Source organism: Syngnathus acus, chromosome 14 (assembly GCF_901709675.1).
Source record: "Syngnathus acus chromosome 14, fSynAcu1.2, whole genome shotgun sequence".
In the NCBI taxonomy this organism is placed as follows: Eukaryota; Metazoa; Chordata; class Actinopteri; order Syngnathiformes; family Syngnathidae; genus Syngnathus; species Syngnathus acus.
Window position 1 is genome coordinate 2,507,928 of NC_051099.1, and position 15,753 is coordinate 2,523,680.

Sequence of the window (15,753 nt, forward strand, 5' to 3'; positions counted from 1 at the left end):
GGTGGCGCTGGTTTCACTTGAGCGGGCCAGTCCAAAGCCAAAAAAAATCAGAATCGCCACGGAGGATGGAGAGCGTGACGGACTACGAAGGCGCCACGGCGTTCCTGGGGGACTGGGGGCCTTTCCAATGTGGCCTGGCCCTGCTGCTCTGCATCACCATGATCCCCAACGGCTACGCCAGCCTGGTGCTGGTTTTTGCGGGCGACACGCCGGCCCACCGCTGCCTGGTGCCGGCGGGCCGAGCCAACCTGACGGAGGAGTGGCGCGACGCCAGCATCCCCCTGGAGGAGGACGGCCGACCCGCCGAGTGCTCCCGCTACCAGTTGGAGGCTCTGCAGGCTTACTCGGAGGCGGGCTGGCTGCCCTCCCACGTCAACCTGAGCGCCGTGCCCCGAGAGGGCTGCCTGGACGGTTGGGAGTACGACCGCAGCGTCTACCGCTCCACCATCGTGACTGAGGTTTGGCCCGTTCCTTTCCAAACGAGTTTCCGCTGAGAATGAAATGCGTGCGGCCATTTTGATTTGACGCAGCCAACTTTTTGTGTGCCGCAGTGGGACTTGGTGTGCGGACAGCAATGGAAGAAGCCGCTGACGTTTTCGCTCTTCTTTTGCGGCTTTCTGGTGGGATCCTTCCTGTCTGGCCAGTTCTCTGACAGGTTGACACGCACAACGGCGAGAACGTGTTTGTCGAGCCTGATTGATAGATGGATGGATCCTCGGCAGGTTTGGCAGGAAGAGGGTGCTGTTTGTCACCCTGGCGAGCCAGACGCTGAGCGCTTTCCTGCAGGTCTTTGTGCCCTCCTGGGCAGCTTTCTGCGTCCTCCACTTCCTCACCGGCATGTCAGGCGTCTCCAACTACCTGGCTGCTTTTGTTCTTGGTGTGACAATTTTTCCAGAGTCGTCATTTTTTGGAGGGAGGGAAAAAGGATTTTTGTTCTTGCTCTTCCAGGAGCCGAGCTGCTCAGTCCTCGATTGCGGCTGTTCTTCACCACGGCGGGCTCGTGCATATTCTTCGCCTTGGGCTACGTGCTGCTACCGCTCCACGCTTACTTCCTGCGAGATTGGAGGACCTTGCTGCTGGGCATCACCACGCCCGGCTTCCTCCTTTTAACTCTCTGGTGGTAAGGTGCTTTTGAGATTTTCTGTCCGGATGCCCGCTCATGTCGGCACCGTGCAGGTCCATCCCCGAATCGCCTCGCTGGCTGCTATCTCAAGGAAGGATCGCCGAGGCCGAGGCTATCGTCCGACTTGCCGCCAAGAGGAACAAAATGGAGGCGCCGGCCAAAATCTTCACCACTTTGCAGGTTAGCTGGTGTCTTGCAATGCTGAAAAAGGGCGGGAAGAGGAAATGAGTCCTGAAATAATCTAGGTAGAGTTATGAAAGTCGAAATGCTTGCATAAACACACACACCCAAAGAACAGCAAGATCATAATCTTTGAAAAATAAAGATTCAGACAATCAATCATTAAGCCAGCATATCTGGAGAAGGCTTTGCTCTTAGAGGAACATTTTTATTTTCTTGCCCTCTATCTGGGTCACTGCTCAATGTCCAACTCCCGACAATAATTGACACACGTGTGTATGTGTGTGTGCGCGCTCCAATGCGGAAGTCAGCGGGGGACAGAGGACCTGCTGGAACTGGAATGTCTGGCAAAATGTACACTCTCACCCCGGCATGTTTTGACCCTAAGCCCAATTTCAGTGTCGCACCTGCGCTCCAATGAGAGCAATGCAAAAAAATGACTTTTGCTTGAAACCGGCAGACTGTTCACCTATTGTGAACTTCCAGTAGTTTCTCTTAAGACAATATTGAGAGAGCTGAAGAAATCAAATGGAGAGAGAGCAAGGGAAATTAGCTAGCAGGTAGTTTTCGCTAGCTAACTAGATGTTTTTAATAAACTGAGCTTTCATTTGTTGTGTAGAAAGAAGGTGACTCTGAAATGATGAAGTACAACATGTGCAACATGCTGCGCTCTCCTAACGTCCGCTGGATGTCTGTTCTGCTGTGGTTTGTCTGGTGAGTATCCCATGGAAATTGATTCCTTGTGAGCTCTGTCGCCAATCAATCCCCTTTGGCAGGAACACCATCGCCATGGGCTACCTGGCGCTGTCGCTCAACACGTCCAACCTGCACGGCAACGCCTACCTCAGCTGTTTCCTGTCGGGGGCCGTGGAGATCCCCGCCTACCTCCTCACGTGGCTCATGTTCCGCCGCTGGCCGCGTCGACTCACCTTGGCCGCTTGTCTCGCCTCTTCGGGATTCTTCCTCCTGGTCATCCAGCTGGTTCCGGCGGGTAGGGGCCCGTGCGGACCGCCCGCTTCCAGCATCCAGCATTGAAAGCAAACCATCCAAACGCCCGGCAGATATGCACTGGCTGGCGATGACTCTGGAGATGTTGGGCAAGTTCAGCTTGACGGCAGCGTTCGCCCACGTCTACGCTTACACGGCGGAGCTCTACCCAACCGTGCTGAGGAACATGGCCATGGGCTCCTGCTCCATGGCCTCCAGGATAGGCAGCATCCTCGCACCCTACATCATCTACCTGAGTAAGAAGGCACACAAATCAGCCAGAGTTCTCCAGACGCACGCTCTCTCACTCTTTTGTGGCGCAGGAAGCTATTGGGTGTCGCTGCCATACATCCTGATGGGCGTCCTGATCACCACGGCGGCGTTGCTCAGCCTGCTGCTGCCCGAGAGCTACGGAATACCCTTGCCGGAAACCATCGCTGAAACGCAGCCCTTTCCCGGGTGAGTCGTCGTCGCCAGGAGACCGACATCAGCGTTTGTGCTCAATTGCTATAACTCTCTTTCTCCTCTAGGTGCTGCCGAAAGGAAGTCTACAAACCCACAAGCACCAAAGAAGAAGAGAGCCAGGATGTCCAGTGAACCCGTAAAATATTGCTTGTAGAAATCATTCCAATTATTCTGTAATGGATTTGTGATTTTATTTGATTGAATGACAATTTAAATGTTTTTTTTTTTTTTTTATTCTATGTAGAAATAAAAGATACACGTCACCCAGTGCAAAATACTGTGGATGCCAACTGTGTGGGGGGCAACAGAAAAGCAGTGACAGTAAAAAATTAATAATGATTATAAAGTGCTGTTTATTGTGCTTTTTTTTTGTGCTGGTTGCGCAGGGAAACAACCACTCCTGCTAAGCTGGAGTCACATTTGAAAATATAGAACAAAAATAGAAGATTACCATATATTCCACCTTTGACCTTCATGGCGTGTCCAAAACGAGCTGTGGCGACCTCTAGTGGTCATGAATGGATGCATGGAATGGCTGGATGGTTACTTTATTGATCAGTGTCCAGCAGTCTCAATACCCCAGAGCGGGTACATAAAAGAGAGGATAACATAATACAGGAGAATGCGTTATGCAATAAATAAAGAATAAATAAATAAATACAATAGCAGTTGTGTGATCTGATAGGTGGGGGCGGAGTGGTACCCTTGCGCCTTCTGGTTGAGCGTCTCCCCCATTGCAGATTCTCCATCTTCCGCCGACTGGCCAAAGGGACCAGCCTTCGTCCTGCACCTTCTGAAAGATTTCACCTATTTTCTAACTCATCTCGGTAAGTAAATTGTGTCACGATGCATACAACATTACGGTTGCGTGTGATTTTTATTTTGTTTTCGTCCGTGAACATAGTGACGACCAAGGTAGCTGTCAATCAACCGGAAACTGGGCCGACTGTGTCTTGTCTTTACTGTTTTGGTGAATATTCGTGTACATTGTGAATGACACCGGTGATATCAATTAAAAAATGTCATAATGTAGTTGTTCGTTTCTGTCAGCATTGTCAGTCGAGAGAAGCCGCGGTTAGCATACACGCTAGCTAGCCCGCGAGCTAGCCCGCTAGCATTAGCAAGCATCTGGTAGAGCGCCACTAGCGAGATTAAACCAAACCTTATCACATCCATATGTGCACTATTAGTTGATATAACATATTAACGACACAAATCAAACGTTATTTGTTTTGACAAACTTGAAGATGTTTCGTCGATAGGGCGGAACGAGACGTGTCCGGACAATTCATTAGGTACACCAAATGAGATGGAAAAGAAGAGCTGTCCAAAATTCTGCCCATATGGCAAAAGTATTCGCATAATGTACTCAAGTAGAAGTAATTGCGTTGAAAGAGTGGCAAAGGATGAGGTACTTTAAGGACAAAACAGTACAATCTATGAAAAGTATTTACTGAAAATACAGATTCCTGTAAAAATCAAACAGCGTCTGTAACCCTAATTGTTCAAAAGTTTGGGTTCACCCAGACAATCTAATTGCACAAGGGTACTATTATGACAGCAGCTTTTGCTTGTGTTGTTGAATGTTCTGTTCTTCTCCAGACGCCAAGAACCACAATCATGACGGACTCCAAGTATTTCACGACAAACAAAAAAGGTGAGTCCAAATGTGGGAAAAGCAAACGCCAGCAGTCAGTCTTCTGCATCATGCAAAACATTTTATTCACACTGCCAGCAAGCGGATTCCAAAGCCATCTCGTTTTACAGGGGAGATTTTTGAGCTGAAGGCCGAGCTGAACAACGAAAAGAAGGAGAAGCGAAAGGAGGCTGTCAAGAAGGTCATCGCCGCCATGACTGTGGGCAAGGATGTCAGGTAACGCTCGGTCCGTCAAAGCAGTCGGCGACGAAACGAAAGCTTGCAGCTCCGCATTGTGAGCTGAGCCAGCGAGTGTCTTTGCAGCTCTTTGTTCCCGGATGTGGTCAACTGCATGCAGACGGACAACCTGGAGCTGAAGAAGTTGGTGTACCTCTACTTGATGAACTACGCCAAGAGCCAGCCCGACATGGCCATCATGGCTGTCAACAGCTTCGTCAAGGCAAGCTCACTCCGTCGCCGTGCCTTTCCGCTCGGCTCGGGCCGTCTCACGGTTGCCCCGCCGTCCCCCAGGACTGCGAGGACCCCAATCCCCTCATCCGGGCCCTGGCAGTCCGCACCATGGGCTGCATCCGAGTGGACAAGATTACCGAGTACCTTTGCGAGCCGCTGAGGAAGTGCCTGAAGGACGAGGACCCGTACGTGAGGAAAACGGCGGCGGTGTGCGTGGCCAAGCTTCACGACATCAACGCCCAGATGGTGGAGGATCAGGGCTTCTTGGACTCGCTGAGGGATCTCATCGCCGACTCTAATCCCATGGTGGGAATGCGCGTTTGTTTCTTTCGTCCGTCCATCAGCATTTGTTGGAGAAAGCGCCGAGCCTCTCTCTCTCTCTCTCTCTCTCTCTCTCGCTCTCTCTCTCGCTCCAGGTTGTCGCCAACGCGGTGGCCGCACTGTCTGAGATCAGCGAGTCTCACCCCAACAGCAACCTGCTGGACCTCAACCCCCAGAACATCAACAAGCTGCTGACGGCCCTCAACGAGTGCACCGAGTGGGGCCAGATCTTCATCCTGGACTGCCTGTCTAACTACAACCCCAAGGACGAGCGAGAGGCGCAGAGGTAACCGCTTTCGCCTTTTTCCATCTTCATGTCGATCGGTGGCGCCGGTCGACAAATAATGGGATGGAGCTAAGCTGGCTGTTGTTTTTCCTTTGACTCTCTTCAAAGTATTTGCGAGCGCGTCACTCCACGGCTGTCCCACGCCAACTCCGCGGTGGTCCTGTCTGCCGTCAAGGTACTGATGAAGTTCCTGGAGCTGCTGCCAAAAGACTCGGACTACTACAACACGCTGCTGAAGAAGCTTTCGCCGCCCCTCGTCACCTTGCTGTCCGGCGAGCCCGAGGTCCAGTACGTGGCTCTGAGGAACATCAACCTCATCGTCCAGAAAAGGTGCGCGCAAGCCACGAGCGTGGCTCAAACGGCGGCGGCGCTACTTTTTCACACTCAAGTCTTGTGTTTTGGCTGCAGGCCCGAGATCCTCAAGCAGGAAATCAAAGTCTTCTTTGTCAAATACAACGACCCCATTTACGTGAAGCTGGAGAAACTGGATATTATGATCCGTTTGGCCTCTCAGGCCAACATTGCCCAGGTCCGCATGTCCGCCTTGAAAGCGACAAAAGCAGCGCTGCTGCTGCCACTTGCCCTCTTCATGTTTTCTGCTTTGCAGGTGCTGGCCGAGTTGAAGGAGTACGCCACCGAGGTGGATGTCGACTTTGTGCGCAAGGCCGTGCGCGCCATTGGCCGCTGTGCCATCAAAGTGGAGGTAGGACTTGAAGGAGACGTCGCTTCTTTCCCCAAATGGAGGCCTAGCGCTTCCGTTTGGAGGGGTCGGGAGAGTCACTCATACTTTTGCTCCACTTTCTTTTTTGTAAAATCTAGCAATCGGCAGAGCGCTGCGTGAGCACCCTGCTGGACCTCATCCAGACCAAAGTCAACTATGTGGTGCAGGAGGCCATCGTGGTCATAAGGGACATTTTCCGCAAGTACCCCAACAAGTATGCGGCTGGCTCCGTCCGACGGCCACCCTCGGCACTGAGGACGCCGCTTAGCGACCACGCTCCCGTTGTAGGTACGAGAGCATCATCGCCACCCTGTGCGAGAATCTGGACTCTCTGGACGAGCCGGACGCCCGCGCCGCCATGATCTGGATCGTGGGCGAGTACGCCGAGAGGATCGACAACGCCGACGAGCTGCTGGAAAGCTTCCTGGAGGGCTTCCACGACGAGAGCACCCAGGTTCGCTCTTAAGCCAAAGCCTTTTTATTTGCGTTGGTGTGGGCGTGAACGAGGTTCGCGTGTGGCCGCGCAGGTGCAGCTCACCCTGCTGACCGCCATCGTCAAGCTCTTCCTGAAAAAGCCGTCCGAGACTCAAGAGTTGGTGCAGCAGGTCCTCAGCCTGGCCACTCAGGTGAAATTTGCTGAAATGGCTCACTTCGCTGCGTCGACCTCCCTCCCTCCCCCCTGAGCGCGCTCCGTCTTCCGCAGGACTCCGACAACCCGGACCTACGTGACAGAGGCTACATCTACTGGCGCCTGCTGTCCACGGACCCGGTGACGGCCAAGGAGGTGGTGCTGTCAGAGAAGCCCCTCATCTCCGAGGAGACTGATCTGATCGAGCCCACGCTGCTGGACGAGCTCATCTGCCACATCGGCTCTCTGGCGTCCGTCTATCACAAACCGCCCAGCGCCTTTGTGGAGGGCAGCCACGGGATCCACCGCAAACACCTTCCGGTCCAGCACAGCAGGTAGCCAGCCCCTCCACCTCCTGGCACAAGCGGCAGATTGCAAATTGTTCTCGCTCCTGCTCGGCAGCATTGACGCGGGCGAGAGTCCGCTGAGCGGCGGGACCGCGGCGGCGGCGGCAGCCACTGTGGATCAACCGCACGTCATCCCGAGCCAGGGCGACCTGCTGGGTGACCTGCTCAACCTGGACCTGGGCCCTCCGGTCAACGTGCCCCAGGTTTCCTCCATGCAGATGGGTGCCGTGGACCTCCTGGGTGGCGGACTCGACAGCTTGGTGAGCTTCTACCACAAAGGTGTTCAACATGCCAAGCTCCTCAACTTATAATGGATACTTAGCATCCACAAAATGTGGCAGTCTAGATATTTCTTAAGGATGTTGGTGCAGAATGTATTTTACAGAATTGAGTGATCCCCTTGATGGCTTGCGGTTGCTAAGAAAACTCTCTGTCTTGTCTCTGTGTGTGCTCTGTCTGTCTTGTTTGGATTCTTTTTGTTTGGGGGTGAGGGGGGGCTCCTCTCTCTCTCTCTCTCTCTCTCTCTCTCTCTCTCTCTCTCTCTCTCTCTCTCTCTCTCTCTCTCTCTCTCTCTCTCTCTCTCTCTCTCTCTCTCTCTCTCTCTCTTTGTCTTTCTCTTTGTCCCGTAGCTGGGAGGAGACCTGGGCGGCGGTGTTGGGGGAAGTCCAGCTGTAAGTGCAAGCCGCTTCTGTTTGGCTGCTGCGCTGCATGCTTGGTCTCAAAAGGGCCTCCCTATCTGTCTGATTGATTTCAGCTCGGCACGTTTTGGCCCGTCCGACTTGTGTCGTAGTTGCGATTTGCGTGACCTTTGGAGAGCTAGCTTTGAGGCAGATGACGCACAATGGCTATTATCTGGCCTGGTCTTTAACGAGGTCATTTGCTGCGTCGCAAACGTCCGTCCTTAGCGGGCCAAAACATGCCGGGCGGCCTCGGCCTCGCTTTAGACTCGGCTCACCTCTTCTTGCATATACAGTTGCACCAGCTGCTTCCTGCGTGCTTCTTCTCAGCTTCGTAGCACTTTAGTCGCCGGCGGCGCGTTTAACCTGAGGCGATTCGCCCGCCCGCTTCAACTTGGGCGGCGGCGTTGTCGTTGCTTCAGGTGGGTCAGAACTTCATCCCGTCGTCCGTCCCGAGCACTTTTGCGCCGTCGCCCACTCCCGCGCCTCCGGCCGTCACCGGCAGCGGCCTCAACGACTTGTTTGAGCTCTCCACGGGCTTGGCCATCGCATCCGGAGGCCACGTGGCCCCGAAAGCCGTGAGTGCGAAAGGCGCTTTGTTTTTTTTTCCCGTAAATCCAATGGCGTTTGGACCGATTGCACCGGCCTCTTTTGCAAGGTGTGGCTGCCTGCGGTTAAAGCCAAGGGACTGGAGATTTCCGGAACCTTCTCTCGCCGCCAGGGCCACATGTACATGGACATGACCTTCACCAACAAGGCCCTGCAGCACATGACCGACTTTGCCGTCCAGTTTAACAAAAACAGGTGGAGTAGAGCTGAACCGCCCCGCCCCATCCCGCCGTACATTTCAAGGCGCGCTTGTGCTCTCCCTGCAGCTTCGGGATGATCCCCACCAGCCCGCTGCCCATTCACACTCCGCTGATGCCCAGCCAGGGCATGGACGTGTCTTTGCCCATCAACACCATCGGGCCGGTGATGAAGATGGACCCGCTGAACAATCTCCAGGTGTGCAAACGCATCCGAGCGGCAGACACGTCGGTTTCTGAAGCAATTTTCTGCTTTGGGCGCAGGTGGCTGTGAAGAACAACATTGATGTCTTCTACTACAGCGTCCTCATCCCTCTCAACATATTCTTTGTGGAAGATGGAAAAATGGGTTTGTTGCTTTGACCTTGATGGGTGCCTTTGGTTCCCCACGCAATTTGGCCAAATTTGTCAAGTGTGCCTCTTGTATCTTCCCAGAGCGCCAGGTGTTCCTTGCCACCTGGAAGGATATCCCCAATGAAAATGAGCTGCAGTACCAGATAAAGGAGTGCCACCTGAACGCGGGTAGGTCCCGCAAACGGCCCAAAGTGCCATGCGCTGTCAAAGCCAGTGTGCGGAAAGAACGAACTAACGCGCGGAGTGTGAGAAGGGCCGGGCCCCGTCCGTCACGCCCCCAAAAGCAGACTCGTCCTTCAACGACCTCAACTTGTTGTTTTTGTCCATCCACTTGCTTGTCTTGTAGGACACTTGGCCGGAAGGAGCCATCCACTTCTTTTGACCGGCAGTCAACTCATGGTTGCATACGTTTTCGGAATCGCTGGCCGCCCGTGCTAGTTGCCCGGTTCGTTAGTTGAGAGCTCCCTCGAGTCGCCGTTAATTAGCCGTCCTTTTCCTCTTAGCTGCAACGTTTGTGTTAGCCTCCAGTTTTAGCGTGTGTGTGTGTGTGTGTGTTGCTAGCTGAACTGAGGTACCCGGTTTCAGAGCAACTTTTGACTTCCACTAGTGTCAAAGTTGCCGTGTTGTTCATTTTTCCCCACTTGACTCTAAACTTTCAGACACGGTGTCGGGCAAGCTGCAGAACAACAACATCTACACCATCGCCAAGCGTAACGTGGAAGGTCAGGACATGCTCTACCAGTCCCTCAAACTCACCAACGGAATCTGGATACTGGCCGAACTGCGCATCCAGCCAGGCAACCCCAACTACACGGTACGCCGTTTTGTGTCTCTAAAAACAAAAGTCTACACACCCCTGCTTAAATCTCGACTGGAAGCGTTTGCAATTGAACGGGGGAGGGGTGCGTGGACTTTTTCTACACGCGCACGGTTCAAGAGCATATGAGTGAGCCCTGCCGTGTCCCGGCTGATCCCGCAGCTGTCCCTCAAGTGTCGGGCCCCCGAGGTGTCTCAGTACGTGTACCAGACGTACGACGCCGTGCTGAAGAACTGAGCGGCCGGCCAGCTTCGCCCTCGCCTTCCTGCTCAAAATGGTGGCCAGTCATCCATTTCCTCCCGCTAGATTAAAAAGGGTAAATGTCATTGTGATCACGGCTCTGACGCACACGCACACAACATAACAGTTTGTTCCTCTGTTGAGAAACGATTGGACTGTGAAAATGCATTCCATCCTTAAATGTCTTCATGTATAGATCAACTCGCACATTTTAAACACTCAACGTTTTGTAACACTCCAGCTGAGGTGATTATAATATTTTTTTCCCCCCGAATGACGATATTTTATTTGTTCAAGACCATGTGACCAGATTGTCTGCCCCCCCCCCCCCCCCCCAACTCACAAATGCTTTTGCTCACACTGCTTTCCATGAAGTCTTAGTCGTCTTTTTGTCGAGCCAGTGGCAAGCTTTTTGCACTTGACTTCAACCCAACTTCCAGGACCAAGCATTGACTTTTTTTTCTCCTTGTTTTTGTAAGTCTAGCTGGAAATAATCGGACCCACGGCAGCCTGCCGGCGCTTTTGGGTGCTTGTTGTCGTTTGTGTGAAACTGAACAAACTACAGTGGTATTGGCCTTCAAATTGAAATAGATTGAAGCATCTCCGCATAGAAACGTCCCTGTGAGAGTATCGTTTGTGTCGGTGGGAATACGTAAACGTCCGTTTTTAGTCCTTGTCGTAGGCTTTCTCCAGATCAGATTTTTCCTGCGTATTTTGTCTGTCATGCACATCTTTGTTGTTGCACCACACGTGATCTTAATAAAGTGTCAAGCGCTAAAATGCTTTTGTGCGTCCAGTAAACTACAAAGAGCTGTTTTTCCTCGTTGACGGACTTTTCCAAAGACACCAACGTTTTTATTTGTTTGGTGAATCAGTGACCTTAAACTTTTTAAGGGCAGCTAGCGTTAGCAATGATTGTCCGAGCGATTGTGCAAACGCTGGCCGTCAATGTTCAACCCTGCCGACACGTGTCGGACGCCCTAAAGAAGAACCGGTGTCCGTCCGCCGCTGTGTTCAGCTGGCGACCTCGTGACCGTCGCTCACCCGCCAATTTGTTTGTTAGGAGTCCCGCCCCAGGGGTGAATTCCAAGAAAAGACGCCTTGCGCCAGCATTGATGCAGCTCGCGTTCACTGAGGGCAGAAAGAAACGTTTAGAAAAAGAATCGAATGGAGGGACCCTCCCCCTCCATATTGCAACTGGCATTTATCACCATTATTTTTTCAAGGTCATCATATTTTTTAACCAAGACGATCAATACATGAATCTGTACTACGATAGACAACATCAAATTTATTCTGCACCAATGTTTCGGCCTTCCCGGTCCGGCTTGTGCTCAAATGACGGCGAATAAACCATGAATGAACGAGAGACATTTTATCAAGTCAATAAAATCAAGTTGGGAAGTTTTCCCGGTTCAGACGCAAATTCGGATTGCCGGAGTTTAGTGGGAAGCGTTGGAAATTGTAATGACCAGCAGTTTTTGGAGTTATGCCTGTGCACGGTGACTCGTCTTCGTGTCATTCAAGTTATTACCAGCAAGTCTCGCATGAACATTAACAGACACAGCAATGAGGTGGGGGTCGGGGGTGTGTGTGTGCTTGACGAGGGCAAGGGGGTTTCATCTAGAGCCAAGTGACACGTCAAAGTCTGCACACCCCGGAGGAGGACTTCTCGCCGTGGTCTGGCCGTCGGGTCCCGGTACTGTACAGTAAGCAAATGTTTGGAAATCCTCTTGTGCACTTTTAAGCCTTTAAGGCGACTCAGCAGACTGCCGGGAAAAAAACAACAAAAGAAAAACGTCATGACAACTTTCAGTGGCTTGGGTGTTTTTCTGACAGGTTGATTTGAAGGTGAGAAGAACGTCATCTTCAGGATGGGCTTCAGTGAGCTGCTGGATGAGGTGAGTGATCTGTAAGCGTTTGGAGAACCAGCTGCATGTGTGGAGTGGAGAGTGCCGCCGTGCCGCGTGCGGCGACGTGTCCCTCGGACGTCGGAGTTCCGATTCGTTTCAAGTCGCCGTCGTCTCAAAAACCCGTCTGCGACCAGTCCGTTGCGTCACCATACTTGCAATTGACTGGCGACCGGTCCATTTTGGAGCGGGTCCCACCAGACCAGTTTTGTCCATATGCCCCTTTTGACAAGCGACCGGTGTCTCGCTTGTCCACGTGCCCTGCTATGGGCGAACGACCGGTCCATTGGTTGTCTGTACGTGTGATTGGGCAAACGAGCAGCTCCAATGATGCCGTAGGAAGTTGTGGCTGGCTGGAGCGGAATATTTCAGTCCACTCCTGTGTGCCACCGCTCAGATGGGCGGTTTTGGGCGCTACCAGTGGCTCCACGTGACCCTCATCAGTTTCCCGGGCCTGCTGATGGCGAGTCAGAACCTCCTGAACAACTTTGTCTCAGGGACCCCCGGGCACCACTGCAGCGTGTCCACCAATCATAGTCTCTGGAACCTCACGCAGCAGGTACGTGATCAGTTGGCATCTCGCACGACCGCTCACCGTGCCATTGACGCCACGCCACACGCTTTAGGTGGACCGGCAAGACGTTTTGAAGGCCTTCATCCCAATGGACGCCTCTGGGACGCGACTGGATCGCTGCAGGAGGTTTTTGGGCCGTCTACCTACGTGGGCTAGCGGCACGTGGGTGGCTAAACGCTGGCTTGCTTTCAGATACGTGACGCCGCAGTGGGAGATGCTAACTGCCAACAACTCGGCTAACGTCAGTCACCTGCCCACCGAAAGCTGCGCGGACGGCTGGACTTTCGAGTCCTCGGAGTTCCGAGCCACCACCGTTTCCGAGGTGAGTGGGAGGTTTACGCCATCCGGCAGGAAGTTGTCGACATCCAGCAGCAGCAGCAAACCATCCGGAATGGATTGGAATGAGTGTTGGATTGTGTGTCTTCAGTGGGATTTGGTGTGTACGCGGCGTCCCCTCAAGCAGATGATCCAGACGGTGTACATGGGTGGCGTTTTAGCGGGCGCCGTCGTCTACGGCGGCCTGTCCGACAGGTGAGCCTCTTTGCTTCTGGCCCCCTTCTGCAGTTGCTTCCCTCTGGTGGGCGCTCCAGGGCATTGCAAAAGGGGACAAAAAAGATGATTGCGTTTTTGTCCCAGGTTCGGGCGGCGCTCTATCCTGATTTGGTCGTACCTGCAGCTGGGCGTCCTGGGCTCCTGCTGCGCCCTGTCGCAGTCTTACTCCATCTACTGCATGTTCCGCTTCCTGAGCGGCATGGCGGTGTCAGGCATCATCCTCAACTCCGTCTCCCTGAGTATCACCTTTACGTTTTTACTTTGAGGTTCTCGGCGGGCGAGCGAGCGAGCGCGCGGCCTTGATCAACTGCGCCGACGCTCTTGTCATTTGTCGTCAGAGGTGGAGTGGATCCCGACCAAAACCCGGACTCTGGCAGGAACGCTCACCTCCTTCTACTTCACCTTTGGTCAGATGGTCTTGGCTGGCTTGGCTTATTGGCTGAGGGACTGGAGGAAGCTGCAGTTGGTGGTGTGCGTTCCCCACTTCCTCTCCTTTGCCTTCAGCTGGTCGGTGCTCGCCGTCGCCACGCTGTCGCTGGCCTCCAAAACGGCTCTCTGATGAAAAGCCGTGCGTGCGTCACTGCTCACAGGTGGTTGGCAGAGTCGCCGCGGTGGCTGGTCCTTCGGGGTCGATCCCAGGACGCCTTGAAGACCCTCCGCAGAGTGGCTCGCATCAACGGAAAACCCCAAATGACGGAAAAGCTGACGCTGGAGGTTGTCCTGTCGCGCATCTACTAATGAGACCCAACCACTTGAAATTCCTTGGCATGCCACAATGGAAGCTTGCTTGACGTGTGACCTGCAGGTGCTTCACTCCCACATGAGCAAAGAGATGGAGTGCCATCACAAGACGCTGACCGCCTACGACCTGCTGAGGACGCCCGCCATGAGACGCATCTCTGTTGGCCTCATCGCCGTCTGGTGAGGAACAACTTGGAAGCGCTACACGTTGCAAAGAGGCTAACGTTAGCGGAATGTTGCAACTTACTCCCACCCACCACCGCCAGCAGCCATTCTCATGATTTCCGCCTGCGTTCCTTCCACAGGTTCTCTACCAGCTTTGCGTACTACGGTTTGGCGATGGACCTGCAGAAGTTTGGGGTGAGCGTGCTAATATTTGGGCTGCGCCACATGCTAAGCTAAGGGCTCCCGTTCCTCGGTGCAGGTGAGTATCTACGTGATGCAGCTCATCTTTGGAGCCGTGGATTTTCCCTCCAAGTTTGCGGCTCTGGCCATGCTCACTTTCCTCGGGAGGAGGGTGACTCAGGCCTTGTGCCTCCTCATGTCCGCCCTCGTCATCTTCGCCAACACCTTAGTCCCGACGGGTATCGCACACTCAAAAACAAAGGGAGAATCCGCTTGTGCAGTTTGTGTACACAGTTTGTATTCCTCTGTCAGACATGCAGGTCGTCAGAACCACGTTGGCGTGTCTTGGTAAGGCCTTCACCTCGGCGTCCTTTACTACCGTTTACTTGTACACTGGAGAACTTTACCCAACCATCATCAGGTATGATTCCTCAAAAAGTACACTCAAATATATTTCTATTGGTCGTATTGCGCTTGGCTACGTTACTCCCGACGACACTTTGACGTGGAACCTGGCGCCGGCAGGCAAACCGGAATGGGTCTGGTGTCCACGATGGCCAGAGTGGGCAGCATGGCGGCCCCCGCCGTACTCATCTTGGATGAGGTAAAGCCATATTGTTAGAAGTGCTTTCTTTGCAATTAACACCATTTGGCACCCCCTCCAGGTTTTCCCCGCTCTGCCCAGTGTGGTTTACGGGGGTGCGGCCGTGCTGGCTTCAGGCTTCGCTTGCTTGCTGCCGGAAACGCTCAATGTTCCGCTGCCGGACACGATCCAGGATGTGGAGGAGAGATGGTGAGCGCGTTATCAAATTCACCAACAACTAGTTTTGATAACTGATGTATTGTTTGAAAACCTCATTTAAGCAACAAATTGTCCAAATCCTCAGAATTGCATCTTTTCGCTGCATTTTTCAAACTGGTTTCATTTCATTTTGCTGCATTTTTCAAACTGGCAATTTGTTTGTCGTGTATTCCTGAAGGTCTGGAAAAAGGCACGACGGCCAGAAGGAAGGTTCGTCAGAAGACGAGCAAGTGGAGCTGTCTTTAAAACAAGTGAAAGAAGTTGAAGGAAGCGGTCTCAATGCCCTCTGACCAATTATTCACAGATGTGATCATTTGATCCGTCTTTTATTTGTTTTGTAGTAATCATATGATGTGTTGATATACAATTGTAACCCGTGTCTTTCATTTATATGAAATAGGCATCGATTGATCCAATTAATGTGCCGTCTGATACAGAAACAAGAAATATAAATGGTAATGATGAAAGAGACTATGTTTTGTTTTCAACTGTTCTGTCGTCCTAATCTTGTCTGTCCACAAGCTGTTTCAAAAGAATGAACATGTCAAATAAGTTACGGTGGAGGTCAAATATGAATAAATTAAGTAGTCATTCTTAGCTTTCATAATGGAATGTACGGGTTAAAGTTAAACAATAGATCTACACGCGAGTCGATAATTGAACACGTAAAATCCAATGTCATGGCTGTAATTGTCGGGAGAAATGCAGAAAAACACGATATGTTTCATCCGAGTGAAGATAGAATAGAATCATGAATAATGATCAATTGC

The 15,753-nt window shown here is 52.5% G+C and overlaps 3 protein-coding genes across 5 annotated transcripts; all 3 read left to right on the forward strand.

Moving 5' to 3' along the window:
* Positions 1–29: 29 nt before the first annotated feature.
* LOC119133400 (solute carrier family 22 member 5-like) lies at positions 30–3,030 on the forward strand. Its single transcript, XM_037269172.1, has 10 exons — positions 30–458; positions 552–655; positions 723–877; positions 949–1,120; positions 1,177–1,303; positions 1,923–2,017; positions 2,080–2,294; positions 2,365–2,547; positions 2,614–2,749; positions 2,821–3,030. The coding sequence occupies exons 1-10, from the start codon at positions 66–68 to the stop codon at positions 2,885–2,887; spliced, it is 1,647 nt and encodes a 548-aa protein (XP_037125067.1). The 5' UTR covers positions 30–65; the 3' UTR covers positions 2,888–3,030.
* A 414-nt stretch (positions 3,031–3,444) lies between these two features.
* On the forward strand, positions 3,445–10,200 carry ap2b1 (adaptor related protein complex 2 subunit beta 1). Of its 2 annotated transcripts, XM_037269167.1 has the most exons (22): positions 3,445–3,582; positions 4,358–4,412; positions 4,523–4,628; positions 4,716–4,851; positions 4,923–5,168; positions 5,279–5,469; positions 5,578–5,799; positions 5,878–5,998; positions 6,077–6,172; positions 6,289–6,404; positions 6,479–6,644; positions 6,718–6,816; positions 6,894–7,153; positions 7,221–7,425; positions 7,795–7,836; positions 8,265–8,420; positions 8,501–8,646; positions 8,718–8,847; positions 8,913–8,997; positions 9,084–9,170; positions 9,662–9,816; positions 9,982–10,200. In XM_037269167.1, the coding sequence occupies exons 2-22, from the start codon at positions 4,376–4,378 to the stop codon at positions 10,054–10,056; spliced, it is 2,877 nt and encodes a 958-aa protein (XP_037125062.1). In that variant the 5' UTR covers positions 3,445–3,582; positions 4,358–4,375; the 3' UTR covers positions 10,057–10,200. The 2 variants fall into 2 exon arrangements, with proteins under 2 accessions (XP_037125062.1, XP_037125063.1); XM_037269168.1 differs by lacking the exon at positions 7,795–7,836.
* A 1,438-nt stretch (positions 10,201–11,638) lies between these two features.
* Positions 11,639–15,580, forward strand: oatx (organic anion transporter X). 2 transcript variants are annotated; one of them, XM_037269621.1, is made up of 16 exons: positions 11,639–11,768; positions 11,899–11,960; positions 12,367–12,528; positions 12,596–12,669; positions 12,736–12,865; positions 12,971–13,074; positions 13,180–13,334; positions 13,434–13,602; positions 13,686–13,809; positions 13,901–14,016; positions 14,142–14,196; positions 14,261–14,420; positions 14,494–14,602; positions 14,707–14,785; positions 14,847–14,974; positions 15,162–15,580. In XM_037269621.1, the coding sequence occupies exons 2-16, from the start codon at positions 11,934–11,936 to the stop codon at positions 15,271–15,273; spliced, it is 1,704 nt and encodes a 567-aa protein (XP_037125516.1). In that variant the 5' UTR covers positions 11,639–11,768; positions 11,899–11,933; the 3' UTR covers positions 15,274–15,580. The 2 variants fall into 2 exon arrangements, with proteins under 2 accessions (XP_037125516.1, XP_037125517.1); XM_037269622.1 differs by having other exon boundaries at positions 11,676–11,758.
* Positions 15,581–15,753: the final 173 nt, after the last annotated feature.

Bases quoted from the DNA above. Each gene is read 5' to 3' on its own strand.
- oatx (XM_037269621.1), top strand. From the start codon at position 11,934: ATGGGCTTCAGTGAGCTGCTGGATGAG. The intron at 13,335-13,433 runs GTATCACCTTTA...ATTTGTCGTCAG, and splicing joins CCTCAACTCCGTCTCCCTGA to AGGTGGAGTGGATCCCGACC. The intron at 14,197-14,260 runs GTGAGCGTGCTA...TCCTCGGTGCAG, and splicing joins TGGACCTGCAGAAGTTTGGG to GTGAGTATCTACGTGATGCA.
- ap2b1 (XM_037269167.1), top strand. From the start codon at position 4,376: ATGACGGACTCCAAGTATTTCACGACAAACAAAAAAG. The intron at 4,852-4,922 runs GCAAGCTCACTC...GCCGTCCCCCAG, and splicing joins CTGTCAACAGCTTCGTCAAG to GACTGCGAGGACCCCAATCC. The intron at 7,837-8,264 runs GTAAGTGCAAGC...TCGTTGCTTCAG, and splicing joins GTGTTGGGGGAAGTCCAGCT to GTGGGTCAGAACTTCATCCC.
- LOC119133400 (XM_037269172.1), top strand. From the start codon at position 66: ATGGAGAGCGTGACGGACTACGAAGGCGCCACGGCGTTCCTGGGGGAC. The intron at 656-722 runs GTTGACACGCAC...GATCCTCGGCAG, and splicing joins TCTGGCCAGTTCTCTGACAG to GTTTGGCAGGAAGAGGGTGC. The intron at 2,548-2,613 runs GTAAGAAGGCAC...TTTGTGGCGCAG, and splicing joins ACCCTACATCATCTACCTGA to GAAGCTATTGGGTGTCGCTG.